The sequence below is a fragment of the Carlito syrichta genome, unplaced genomic scaffold (assembly GCF_000164805.1).
Source record: "Carlito syrichta isolate Samal-C Ts95f unplaced genomic scaffold, Tarsius_syrichta-2.0.1 Scaffold315473, whole genome shotgun sequence".
NCBI lineage: Eukaryota > Metazoa > Chordata > Mammalia > Primates > Tarsiidae > Carlito > Carlito syrichta.
Window position 1 is genome coordinate 119072 of NW_007259569.1, and position 13113 is coordinate 132184.

Sequence of the window (13113 nt, forward strand, 5' to 3'; positions counted from 1 at the left end):
AAAAAAAGCTATTGAGAGAGCAGTCATTTCCATAGAAAACATGCCTCCCCAGGGTCCAATGCTTTCCACATAACAGGTGCTCAATCAGCATTGACTAATTAGTAAAAGGACCTGATAATTATTTTCTCCTGCATCTTGGCCCCTTTGCTTTAAGGACCCTGAACTCTCTCAATGAGTGATGTGTCACTGAGCTGTCTCTGGGGAGGCTCAGGCTCTCTATAATTACCCCCATACCTGGCCAAGCTGAGTCAAAAAGAGGTGAGAAACCCCAGAGGACCAGAGCCTGCTGGGAAACAACCCAGAATCCCTCTGTGGCCAGCAGTGCCTGAGCATGGCTCCCAGTGGCCTTCTCTGGGTACCTTGGTGCCACAGGAAGGATGTGTTTGGTGAGCCTTCAGTTGCTGAGAAAGAGATTTCCGCAGGTTCTTCTCTTTGATGCCCTGCAAGAGGGAGGGGGGAAGAAAGGGTTCCAGGCCCCACTCCTTCCTAAAAGCAGAAGAAAAGTAATATATTAGTGAGAAAAACAATGTGGGACAGAGAGAAGAAGATGGTAAGGCCAAAACTGACTGAATCTGAGAGGTGACAGAGACTAACAGAAAGAGAAAGAGGGATGGGGACAGGAGAATAACATTGGCCATAGTACCCCAGTAGAAGCCATAGTTCTAGGGTATCACGATCTAGGTATGAGAAACTCGAGTTCTTACTCCCATCATGCCCTACATTTCTGAAAAGCACAGCAAAGCTTAACCAGTGTACCTTTTCCCTACACAACTATCTGTCCCGATCCCGAAGGGCCCCAGCACAACTCACTCCACATTCTTGAGCGAGATCTTCTGACTAGGTCGAGTGGCAGAGACAGTGATATAGATGTGGAGGGCAGCAAGGCCCAAAAGCATCTCTGGCTTGGGGTCCATTCCAAAGCGTTCTCGGATAACATCGTTTCGACTCTGTGAGAGAGGGCAGTCCAAACCCATCAGTTAAAGGAGATGCTCCCTCCCCATCCCTTGATCTACTCCCTTACATCTCATAAAATAATCATGGTATCAGGAAGGCATGCTAGATCAAAGGAAAGAGGAAAGTGCTGCTCCTAGGGAAGAGATAACAGTGGCACCTTTGGTCTCAGAGACGCTATTTGCTTCATTCAGCAGATATTGGATCGCCTTCTTCTCAATGACAGGTGTACACAATGGCAAGGCACAAGTGGACAAAAAGTCCAGTTCATTGTAAAAATGAGGCATGGCACCACTCCTTTTCTTTTCTCCTGTCACATGAGACCTTCCCACTTTTTCTCAGGGGCTATACTCTGCCCCCCAGCCATACAAGGTTCCTCTACCTGTAAGGTAGAGGAAAGAAGGACATTGGGAAGGCCTCTTAGGCTCTGGCCCAGAAGCCTAGGGTGAGAGACAGATTGCAGGAATGGGGCAGACATTCTGTTCCCTGGGGTCTGAATGACAAAAACATTGAGTCAATCTTCCCTACGCTATCCTAGAGGAGGCACCTTGGAACTGCTGGCCAAGGTTATGATAACCCCCAAATTCTGCAGGTCATAGCCCCAGCTATCAATAAGTCATCCTTGGTTAGCCCAGTTGCCCATTTTGCCCATTTTGCTGAGGTGGAACCAGGATAGACTAAAGGACTAAGAAGTCACAGTGGTACCACTATAGTATAGGAGAGAGTAAAAAGGAATATAACATCAATGATCATCTATGTAGAAAATTCCATAGAATCTACAATCCTCCCCCCACAAAACTATTAGACCTACAGTTGTATGTTGGTATCCATGGAGGATTGGCTCCAGGACCCCTTTAGATACCAAAATTTATGAATGATTTATATAAAATGATATAGTATTGCATATAACCTATGCAAATTCTCCAATATCCTTCAAAGCACCTCTAGATTACTTATAATACCCAGTAAGATTTAAATTTAAATGGCATATAAATAGTCATACTGTGTTTTTTCTGTTGTTATAGTGTTATTTTTAATTTTTAAAAAATATTTTCAGCCGGGCTCGGTGGCTCAGCCTGTAATCCTGCGTCTTTGGGAGGCTGAGGTGAGTGGATTGCCCGAGCTTGTGGGTTCGAGACCCGCCTGGGCAGGCGAGACCTCATCTCTACAATAAAATCAAAAAATTAGCCGGGTGTGGTAATGTGCGCCTGTAATTCCGGCTACTCGGAAGGCTGAGGCGGAAGGATCGCCAGAGCCCAGCAGGTCAGTCTGGGCGACAGAGTGAGACTCCAACTCAAAAAAAAAAGAATATATATATATATATATATATATATATTCAAAACATGTGAATATGAACCTTGCAGATATGGAGGGTCAAATGTAATAAGCGAGTTTGGCAAGGTTGCAGGATATAAGATATAATATACAAAAACCAATTGTACTTATATGCTAGCAGTAAACAATTGGAAAATGAAATTAAGCATCAAAATCATAGGGATATAATCTGACAAAATATGTGAAAGACATTAATTGAGAACTATAAAACACTGCTGAAAAAATTAAGGCCTAATTAAATGTAGAAATGTTGTGTTCATGGGTTGGAAGACTCAATATTGTTAAGATGTCAATTCTCCCCAAATTAATCTATAGATTCAACACAATTCCAGTCCGAATCACAGCAGGATTTGGCAGAAAGTATCAAGCTGATTCTAAAATTCACATGGAAATGCCAAGGACCTAGAATGGTCAAAACAACTTTGAAAAAGGACAAAGTTGGAGAACAAATACTACCTGATTTCAGGGTTTATTATAAAATGTCAGTAACCAAAACAGTATGATGTTGGCATAAGGATAGACAAGGAGATAGATGGATCAAAATAGAGAGTTCAGAAATAGATTCACACATATATAGATGACTGATTTTTGACAAAGGTGCAAAGAAAATTCAGTGGAGAAAGAATAGTCTTTTCAGGCTGGGCTTGGTGTCTCAGCCTGTAATCCCAGCACTTTGGAAGGCCAAGGCGAGTGAATTGCCTGAGCTCGCGGGTTTGAGACCCACCTGGGCAACCTGTTGAGACTCTGTCTCTACAATAAATAAATAAAAAAATTAGCCTGTAGTTCCAGCTACTTGGAAGGCTGAGGCGGAAGTATCGCCAGAGCCCAGGAGGTCGAGGCTGCAGTGGCTGGGAGTGTGCCAATGCATTCCAATATGGGTAACAGAGTGAGACTTCAACAACAACAACAAAAGAATAGTCTTATCGACAAATTGTGCTAAACAATTGGATAGCCAGATCCCCCCCTTAAAAAACCCCCCACAAAAGGTTGATGGATACTTTGCACCACATGTGAAAGCTAACTCAAATGAATTACAGGCTTAAATGTTAAACCTTAAAAGGTAAAACTAGAAAAAAATAGGGGAAAACATCTTTATGACGCTGGGTTAAGCAAAAATTTCTTAGATATGACACCAAAAGCACTGTCCATAAAAGAACAGATTAACAAATTAGACTTCATCAAAATTCAAACATTTGCTCTGTGAAAGACACTATTTAGAGACTGAAAAATTCAAGCCATAGCCCGAGAGAAAATAATTGCAAATAATAAATACAACAAACAACTTGCATCCAGAATATATTTTAAAAACTCTCAAAACTCAATAATAAGAAAGCAAACAATTCAATAAAAAAGTAGGCAAAGGATCTGAACAGACACTTCATCAAAGAAAATGCATGGCATCAAGTAAACACAAAAAAAGATGCTCAACACCATTAGTCATTAGGAAAATACAAATGAAAGCCACTATGAGATACCATTACACACTATTAGAATGACTAAAGTAAAAAAAAAAAAAAAAGAAAGGAAAGAAAATGCCAAGTGCTGATAAGGATGTAGAGAAACTGGATCTCTCATACATGGCTGGTGGGAATGAAAGATGGTACAATCATTTTGGAAAACAGTACTGGAGATTCCTTAAAAAATTAAAGAAAGATAGATCTACTGTATGATCAAGCCATTCCATTCCTAGGTATTTACCCAAGAGAAATGAAAGCATATGTCCATACAAAGACTTGTACATGAATGTTCTTAGAAGCTTTATTATAATTGCTAAAACCTGGGCAAAAACTAAATGTCTATCAACAGGTGAATTGATGAACAAATTTCTGGCACATCCATACTATGGAATACTACTCGACACTAAAAAGGAATGAACTATTGATACATGCAACAATATGGATCGATTATCAAAATGGATATGTATCAAAATCATTATGCTGAGCCAAATAAGTCAGACCAAAATAAGTATACATACCATGCGATTTCATTTGTATAAAACTCTAGAAAATGTAAACTGATCTATAGTGACAGAAAGCAAGTCAGTGGTGGCCTGGGCTTGGGGGAGGGGGCGATGAATTACAAAGGGGCCTGAGGCAACTTTTAGGGGTGCTGAATATGTTCAATATTTTGATTGTGGTAATGATTTCGTGGGTATAAACAAATGTCAAAACATATTGTATTGAGTACTTAAAATATGTACAGTTTTTTATATGTGAATTAGACCTCAATAAAACTGTTAAATAGAAAAAAGAAGAAATAGCTGAATTTCATAGCATCGTTAAAGGGAGAGATAGGGTGGATATGGTCTTGACATTAAATTCCAAAATATTAGAACCAAGGCAATGTCTAGAAGCTTAAATTAAGAAATTCAGGGCAAACAAAATGAGAACTAAATTTATACAATTCACAGAGCAACCACAAGTCGGTGTGCCCTAGAGGGCTGGCAAATGAACTTGAAGCTGTTTGAGAAATGTTCCTAACATTTGAGGTTGTCAGAAGGGTCAGAAAGGATAACCACAATAGCTATAGCACCTCCCCAGGTGCCACCATCTACCGATTCTACCTTTTAAATTTCTCTGGAAATCCAACCCACCCCCTTCATCACGGCCCTGGTTCCAGCCCTCATCATTTTCTCCAGATAACTTCCATAGCTACCTAGCTGGTGTACTTTTCAACACTATGATCTGTTGAAATTGCTCACTTGACCATGCTATTCTTTTCCTTTCATTATTTCTGCCCTCCTATCCTCCAGGAGAATTTCTTTACCTTGGCTGTACATTAGAATCACTTTAGGAATTTAAAAAATATGCCAATGTTTGGACTCTACTCTCATCAGTTTTGATTTAATTGGTCTTGGGTAGGGCAGAGCATTTTTCCAAAGATAATTATCTTTTCCAAAGATAATTTTAATGTGCAACTAGGGTTAAGAACCACTGTCCTAAAGCAGTGGTTCTCAAAGTCATTTGGGCATCAGAATCCTCTGGAGGGCCTGTTAAAACAGAGTGCTGGGTTTCACCTCCAGAGTTTTGATTCAGCAGAACTGGGCTGGGGCCCAAGAATTTGCATCTCTAACGAGGGCTCAGTTCAAGCTGATGTTGCTGGTCCAGGCACCACATGGTGAGAACCATTACCGGGCCTCAGTCATAAAGCCTGTGGTTGTCATGGCCTACCAAGCCCATCGTCACCTGCTTCCTGTCTCTCTAACTTCATTCCCTGCTGCTTCTTACCTCACATCCTGTACTCCAGCCATAATAAATCACTTGCAGTTCTTTCATCATGCCATGCTGTTTTGTGCCACCATACCTTTGAAAATGCACTTTGTTTAAATATGTCCCCTCCATTCCATCTCTCTACACAGCAAACTTCCATTCATCCTTCAAGGCTAAGAACATGCATATATCACTTCCTTTATGAAATCATCACTGTCTCTCTCCCATGTAGTGCTGAAAAAAAATGTTTCCTGGGTACCCTCATTGACATTGCACCCTGCTGCTGTCATACTTATTTGTACACATATGAGCTCTAGTAAGCTGGGACAGTTCTTTATTCACCTCTGATTGCCAGTATCTAGCTCAGGTCCTGGCCCAAAGTAAGTGCTCAGTAAATGTTTCTGGATGAACTACATTAGAAATTATCTCCAGACTGGAACTAGGTATTGGAGGTTGGGACTCCCTGAAACCCAAATGGGCTTGTTAAATCTTGGGATCCTGTGAGAGTTATTGGGGTTGCATGTTTCTGAAAACTAATGAGATATGAGTGGGCAAATAGGACTTTGTGCTGCCACCAGCTCAGGTCACGAGGCCAACCAATGTGGTCACAGCCTACAATAGTAGCAGAAAAGGAAAAGGCCTTCAGAGCTACCTGGAGGTTGAAAAAGCTTACATAGCAACTTCACTGTGATGGCAGAACAGCCTGCCTGCTTGTGTGTCCATTGGTCTGTCTGTCTGTGTAACCCCAAGCCAGACTCTACCTGGATGTATAGATACTCAAAAGCAGCAGGATCCCGACGCAGCAGTTCCACAGGGTCTTTGGGAAAGAAGCTTATTCGGAAGAGGCATTTCATTCCGTGATAGTGTGTCCGCTGTACCACCTGAATTCCAGGGATGAGAGGTGAGAGGAAGAGATCTGGAATCAATGGCTGGGTGGTGGGCAGTCAGCTCAGTGGCTCCTTGAGGTGGGGCTTGGGGCCAAGCTAGCCTGTTGTTCCCCACCTGTCTCCCACCTGGCTGATTTCAATTACCCTCAGAGGAAAGTGATAAGAAGCCAGGACTTTTCAGCTCTTCTGACCCAAAGTAACAGGAATTTTCAAGTAAATGATATAGGGCATAACTTTTATTGACAATTGGCTCTAAGGCCCGAGACACTAGGTAGGAAGAGAGAGCTCCTGGGAACTTTTCAGACTTTTCTGCTTGTGGGACTCATGCCTTTATCTTGCGGAGGGGCTCAGACTCAAGCAGAGTAAATTGCTGATTAGAAGCCAAATAAAGATTTAAAATCTCATTTCAAGGTATAGATAAAACGAGTTGGCAATATATTGGGTAATTGTTGAAGCTGGGAATGGGTAAGAGGGTTCACTATACTATATTCCTTCTACTTTTGTGTATGTTTGACTTTTTTTATAATAAAGCTTAAAATCCCATTTGGTATATACCACTTGAATTCAAAGGACTGCTTGGGAGCTGGGGAGATGCTTAGGCTTCCTTCCAAGCAGGACGCCTACAACCCTTCCTTCCCACTCGTGAGTCTCTGGATTGCATTTGGCTGAGACCTAAACTTGAAAAATCTTCTTTCCAAAAATCCTTTCATTTTTTTGTGTCTGCTTTTGGTATTTGTTTGGCTTTCATGTAGGTTCTAAAAAGGTATTTCTTCCCAACTGTTCCTCTCCAATTCTGTCCCGCCCTAGCTGAGAATACTCCTTGGCCTTGGTTGCCTCTCTGACAAATCTTGGTGCTTCACCGTTGATGAAATGCTATCCAGTAATCCTGGATCTCCCCAGCTTTTTTCCATATGGCAAGGGCTGGGAAAACCAAACATTTTTTCCTGCTTTACCTTGGAAGGTGGTGTGGTTGACATGCTGCCTATTTTTGGCCCTACTCAGCTCATTCCCACTTTCCACTTGTCCTGCTCCCACCAGATTCCATTTTCTGACCCTTCTGTATTACAGCCTACATCCCAAAGGCCAAGTTTCTTCCCAGGAAGCAGAAAAGCCTAGCAAGTGGGGTTTCCAGGAGACAGGAAACTTGCCACTGCTCCTCAACTCAGCATTCTGGATGCCACGAAGTGAATCACCACCCCATGCTCTTCCCTTTAGAAGCCAAGACTAATGATCCTCATGTCCTTCTTAGGCCACAAAGAGCATTCCTGAAACCCCTCTGGAGGTGGGTAGTACCTGCTTTGGGTTAGAACTGTGACTTCTGGGAACTGGCTGAGCACATCATTATGAATTTCTCAGGCAGGGAGTGCCTTGGGTCCTCTTCTCTAGCAGAGGCCACATGCAAAGTTATCAAGTCAGGAAAAGGGAGTTACTTACATAAGCCAGAGGTTGCTTGTCCTGGAGAAGCAGAAACTTGTGATTCTGTTCTGGCCCAGCATACTCAAGGACAAGAGCAAAGTGCTCAATGTACCTCAGGGAAAGACGGTCCTGTAATGTAACCATCACATCCTATGGAAGAGAAAAGAGCCTTAAGAGCTGAAAACTGTAGTTCATGCCTATAGTCCCAGCACTTTGGGAGGCTGAGGGGAGAGAATTACTTGAGGCCAAGAGTTTGAGACCATTCTGGGCAACATAGTGAGACTCCTATGTCAAAAACAAACAAAAACACAAACAAATAAATGAGCCTTGAGAGGGCGATGCATTCTGGCTCTAAGCTATTCTAAGCTTAGAGCTTAGAATATGGGAGAGGAGGTTGAACATCAGGAAAGTTAGTCCTGGGGAGAAGGCTGAGACACTGGCCTTTATGGTAGCCCAGGCACTGTGCTCCAGGATGAGTAAAATGAACCATAAGTGCTTCTCAGAGGCCCTGGCCCTGGGGAACATCAAAGGATCAGAGGGTGGAGGTAGGTGTTTCTGAATTTCACCTGGCCAGGCACATGGCAAAAGAAGGTCATGTCTCTTCCTCCCTCTCTCTCTCCTTCCATTCAACATCCTGAATGCTTATTAAGTGCCAGGCACTGTGTTGGTTCTTCCATCACTTTTTCTCATAAGTCAGAATATCTGTTCAGGTTTGTCTGTCAACTTTACTTAGGAATTAACAAAAGCAAAAGCTACATTTATATGATTTAAAAGTACACTATTTCTGGATTCATAATCTAAATCAAATGACTTGAGTTACTGGAAAAATGTTCATTTTTGACCATAGCTGGCTTTTGCAGATGATCCATTTAGTAACTTGAAAAATGTATCCATGCAGAACTATGTCATATGTCTTGTGTACAGTCATAAATCTGGCTACTTCTGGATTCTGTCTGCTCTGCTGCCCTACTTTTAGTATTAAGGTATTTAGAAACATATTGGTGGGGGCTGCCCAAATGTCAATTTTGAGACTTCTGCCTCCTATTTACTGTGACTTTAGCTTATACACTGGGCTTCAGTGTGTGTGTTCATGGAGTCAGCATCTCTCAGAACCCAAGGGCTGGAAAGAATCAGGCTTGGGAATGTGAAGTTCCCTTACAACCAGGGTTGTCAAACAAGCCCTCCAGTGAACACTGAAAGATGTTCAGTCATTCAAGTTAGGCTGGAAACTGGTGGGTACTTGAGAGAACCTCTTTGTGTCATCCAAGTAGTCACAGAGGCACCAGTGTTGCTGGAGCTCTGTCAGGGACAGATGAGGTTTTCTTTGCAGTTCGGCTGCATTGGGATTGTGGACAGCCAAGCTGGCAATTGCCAACTGGTGTTACAAGTGTAATGGCCCCCGTGCCAGACTGTCAATTCACCCAGGTACCTCTTTGGGACAAGTGGCTTGGCAGCTTATCAAAGTTCCAATAAATAGCCAGCACACCCTTCCTGAAGTCAGAGTGAGATCATGAGCAAAAGGAATACTGCTGTCCTGGAAGGCTAGGGCTATCTGGAAGTCACAATGGTGGTGATGGTGTGCAGTGGGAGGACCTCAAAGAAGCCTCCAAAGGGAAGGAGAGGGCAATAAGTGCTCCAGTGTAAAGACAGACTCTATAATGAACATATCAACCCATGAATAAACAACAAGGAGGATTTGGACACAAAGACATATCCACATCTGAAGGAGAGACATTTGGATGTCCTCTGGGTGGCCTAATTTCAATGCTCCCTCCCCATAGCTTGAGACCTTTAATAGCCAAGAGACCATTCCATGGCACCCTAAGGAGCATATTTTTGTTCTAGGTCCTGTTGGGGGACCAATCCAGGTCTTAGGCACAGTGTATTGCAACTAGAGTGCTACCAGCACTTTGGGCTGGATAACACTTCATTCAGGGACTGTCCTACTCTCTGTAGAACACTTACCACCTCTGATCCTGAGATACTAAATGCCAGTATCACACCAAATCAATGAAATGACCTAGAACGCTCTCCAACATTTCCAAAAACTCTCCAGGAATGGGCAGCACTGTCTCTGGTTGAAAACCACTGGCAAGTCTCCTGATAACTCCTTTTAGCACCTGATAACTCCTTTTAGCCAAAGTCTTGGAGCCCAGAGTTTTCTTTATTTCTAGGGTTGTCTTGGTCCCAGTATGGGAACCCCAGGACACCTGTGTGCCAATATATTTTATCTGGCACTGTAGCTGTCTAGCAGTACAGATAGCACCGATTGCTTTAAAACATTCATTCTAGGAATGGCATTCTTTTTCCGGAGCGAGTCCAGAAGTAGTAGTAACAGACATTTCTGTCCCAGGGCAGAGTGAATCTGGGGGTTAATCGTATTATTGCCTCTACTCCTCAGGACTAAGAGAATCACTACGACTTTCTGACACCTGGCTGAGCTGTTAAAAATCACAGCTCAGTAACTGCTCTTCCTGTGAAAAGAATAGCCAAAGGGGCTATGGCTGGATTTTTCAAATCGTGGTTCACTGCTTATGATCTGGTTATTTAAAAAACAGGGCATGGCTAAGCTAATCTCACAAGAGATTGTGTTTGTTCATTTCTGTTGTAAACTTGCATAGGTGTTATTATATCAACATAAGTCACTTTTGTTTTATAAATAGTTTAATGATCCTCACGTTCCTTGTTCCTAAGAGTCCCGGACGGTGAAACATGAACACAAAGCAGTTCACAAGTAGATGTGCACAGACACAGTTTAACAGTGACTAGCAGGCAGTTGGGCATGCATATTTCCATCATCACCCTCATCTGAGGACTGTGCATTTTTGTAGCCTTGTGCTCACAAGCATTGGGAGCTTAAAAGCTACTCTTCTCCGGCAGGAAGTAGCTACGTTTAGACTCAGAGGAATACAGGACAAACAGTTATGTGTACTCAGGAGCTGGCAGTGCTGACCTGGGAGAGGAAACTCAGTGTGTACCTTAACAGTGGTCCGGCCATCAAATGTGAATGATTTGATCTGCCCATTTTCTAAGAAAACCTTCAGGACGTTGGGAATGAGGAGGAGAGCTTCCTTCTTCATCATTTTCTGTGGACAAGCAGGTAAAGGACAAGGAGAAGAGTTCATTTAGAAGAAGGAGGGAAGTCAGAGGAGGATGTGGAAAGAAAGAGAGAAAAGGTGAAGGAGACAGGGAGCCAGAGGTGTAGGAGGACAAAGAGACAGAGGAAAGAACAGATCAATAATGTTACATGGGGACCACAAACAAATTCTCCAAGAAGACACTGGGCCAATCAAAAGCTCACCCTTCATTTGACATCATGGTGCACCTGCATTCTATGTGGTTGAAATCTTCACTGCTTAGAGCAGTGCTTGGTCCATGGAGGCCACAACACATTCCCTGCAAGGTTGATGAAAGGCCTCCTTCAAAGGCTACCTCACTCACCTGATCTTATCTCCTGATACCTCACTTTCCACTAGGCCCTTTACAAGTCAAGATCACTTCCCTGTTCATGCCTTTGCTCTGCCATTCCTCCTTCCTCATGGCACCCTAGGCCTTTTCTGACCTGGTCCCTGCTCACCTCTCCAGGGGTACCCATGCCCCTTTCATGGTATTTTCATTTATCCTTGGTACCCATGCCTCTTTCATGCCTCCATACTTCTGATGATTCTTCATCGTCCAGGGACTGTCTGACCCTGAGACATGAAATGCCAGTAGCACACCAAATCTTTGGGATGTCCCAAAACACCCTCGGACATTTTCAAAAGCTCCTTAGGAGTGGGCAGTATTGGTCCTGATTGAAGACCACTGGCAAGGCCTATTTCTGAGCACCTGCTAACTCCTTAGCAAAAGTTTTCCTGGCATAGAGGTTTCTTTATTTGTAGAGTGTTACATGTTAAGTTCTCAATACAAATTCATTAAATAAAGGCTGTTCCCTCAGCCTTTCTTTTTCTCTCCTTGGCGAACTCCTATTCATCCTTCAGAACCTATCTCAAATATGTATTCTGTAAAGCCATGGTCCAGTATCATCAGATGCTTGAACCTGGTCTTCCCGTGCATTCCTATAGCAACTCATATATACCTCTTACAGTGCTCTTATTATATTTTTGAAGGATATTTGTCTTTCACAATCAAATGATGAATCCAGGGCATGATGACCATGTCCTATCTATCTTTGTAGTCCCAACACTAAAGAGTTCTTGGCACACAGTTGGTATTTAATAAATGGCTGGTTGAATGAATGAGCAGCAGGTGCTTAATATGTGCTTACTTGAATGAGTACACTCTTCTCAACCATCTCCCTGAGTCAACAACATCGGTTCTACAGGAACTGAAAAGTTTCGTAGATGGCAGATTCCTTAATCCAATGGGCATTCCTTGAGCCTCCACTGTATGCTCAGCACTAGTCTAAGTTTCCATGAAGGCTATAGCAAAAATAGAGGACTTGAGTCCAATCTTAACACTCTTGTTATAACGACCTGGCATCCACACATATTAAACAACTGAAACAAACCAAGGGGTATAAGATGGCTAAAGGGTCCTAGATAAGGAAAGTTGGATTTTAATTTTGAAGGAGACAGTGAGTGTGTTATTAGAGAAGTCAGAGGAGAACAATTCAGATCTGTCAGGGACTGTCATGGGTCATGGACAAAGCAGGAACAAGTAGTCCTCCTGAGTTGGGGTGTGGCTGGTGTTGGTGAGGAGCCAGGAGTCAAGCTTGGCTGGAGTCAAGCCAAAGTGGGAAGTGATGGGATATAAAATTGGAAAAGTGTGACTCCCTGATCCTCTTCCTGATTCTGAGATGCCTCACTCCTACCAAGCCCAAAGGCCCTGGATCCCTGGGCTGATGACGCTCAGCAGTGGCAAGTTTTATTTAGCACACTGGGTTGGACTCAGATAATTACTTAATTGATTTTGTTTAAAAATAGAGTTGGCAAGGAACGCCCACAGGATTTATTTTTGCTCCAGCTGCTTAATAAAGCTTTGGAACACGAAGGAAAAGGGATGATAGGGCAGGCTGGAGTCACCTGGGCCTGGACTCCCCCTGGTTCCAATCAGTGATGAGGCTGTTATGGCCCACGCTGGCAGCAGTGTGGAGGGGGATGCTGTTGTGACATTCGGCAGCTGTTTGAGCATAATGAGAGTTGGAAGATTGATGTGTCTCTCTCCCAGACAAGAGCCTTTCACCATGCCTGATAGCCTGTCCAGGAGAGAGAAGTAACTCTGGGTGGGTCCTAGCTACTCTGGGACATTTGTGTTCAGATTAGATGGGAGCAGTGGCTTGATTCTGCCTGTGGCCTAGCTGTGAAGTATGGAGA

General features: G+C 43.1%; 1 protein-coding gene across 1 annotated transcript in view; it reads right to left on the reverse strand.

Moving 5' to 3' along the window:
• Positions 1 to 13113, reverse strand: part of FRMPD3 (FERM and PDZ domain containing 3) — a gene marked incomplete at its 5' end in the record, with an annotated part of 64689 nt that overhangs the window by 30530 nt on the left and 21046 nt on the right. Inside the window, 5 exons of the mRNA XM_021706350.1 lie at positions 360 to 486; positions 811 to 947; positions 6257 to 6376; positions 7817 to 7948; positions 10777 to 10884. Of these exons, the coding sequence (XP_021562025.1) occupies positions 360 to 486; positions 811 to 947; positions 6257 to 6376; positions 7817 to 7948; positions 10777 to 10884 (624 nt within the window). The remainder of the gene's footprint in view (positions 1 to 359; positions 487 to 810; positions 948 to 6256; positions 6377 to 7816; positions 7949 to 10776; positions 10885 to 13113) is intronic.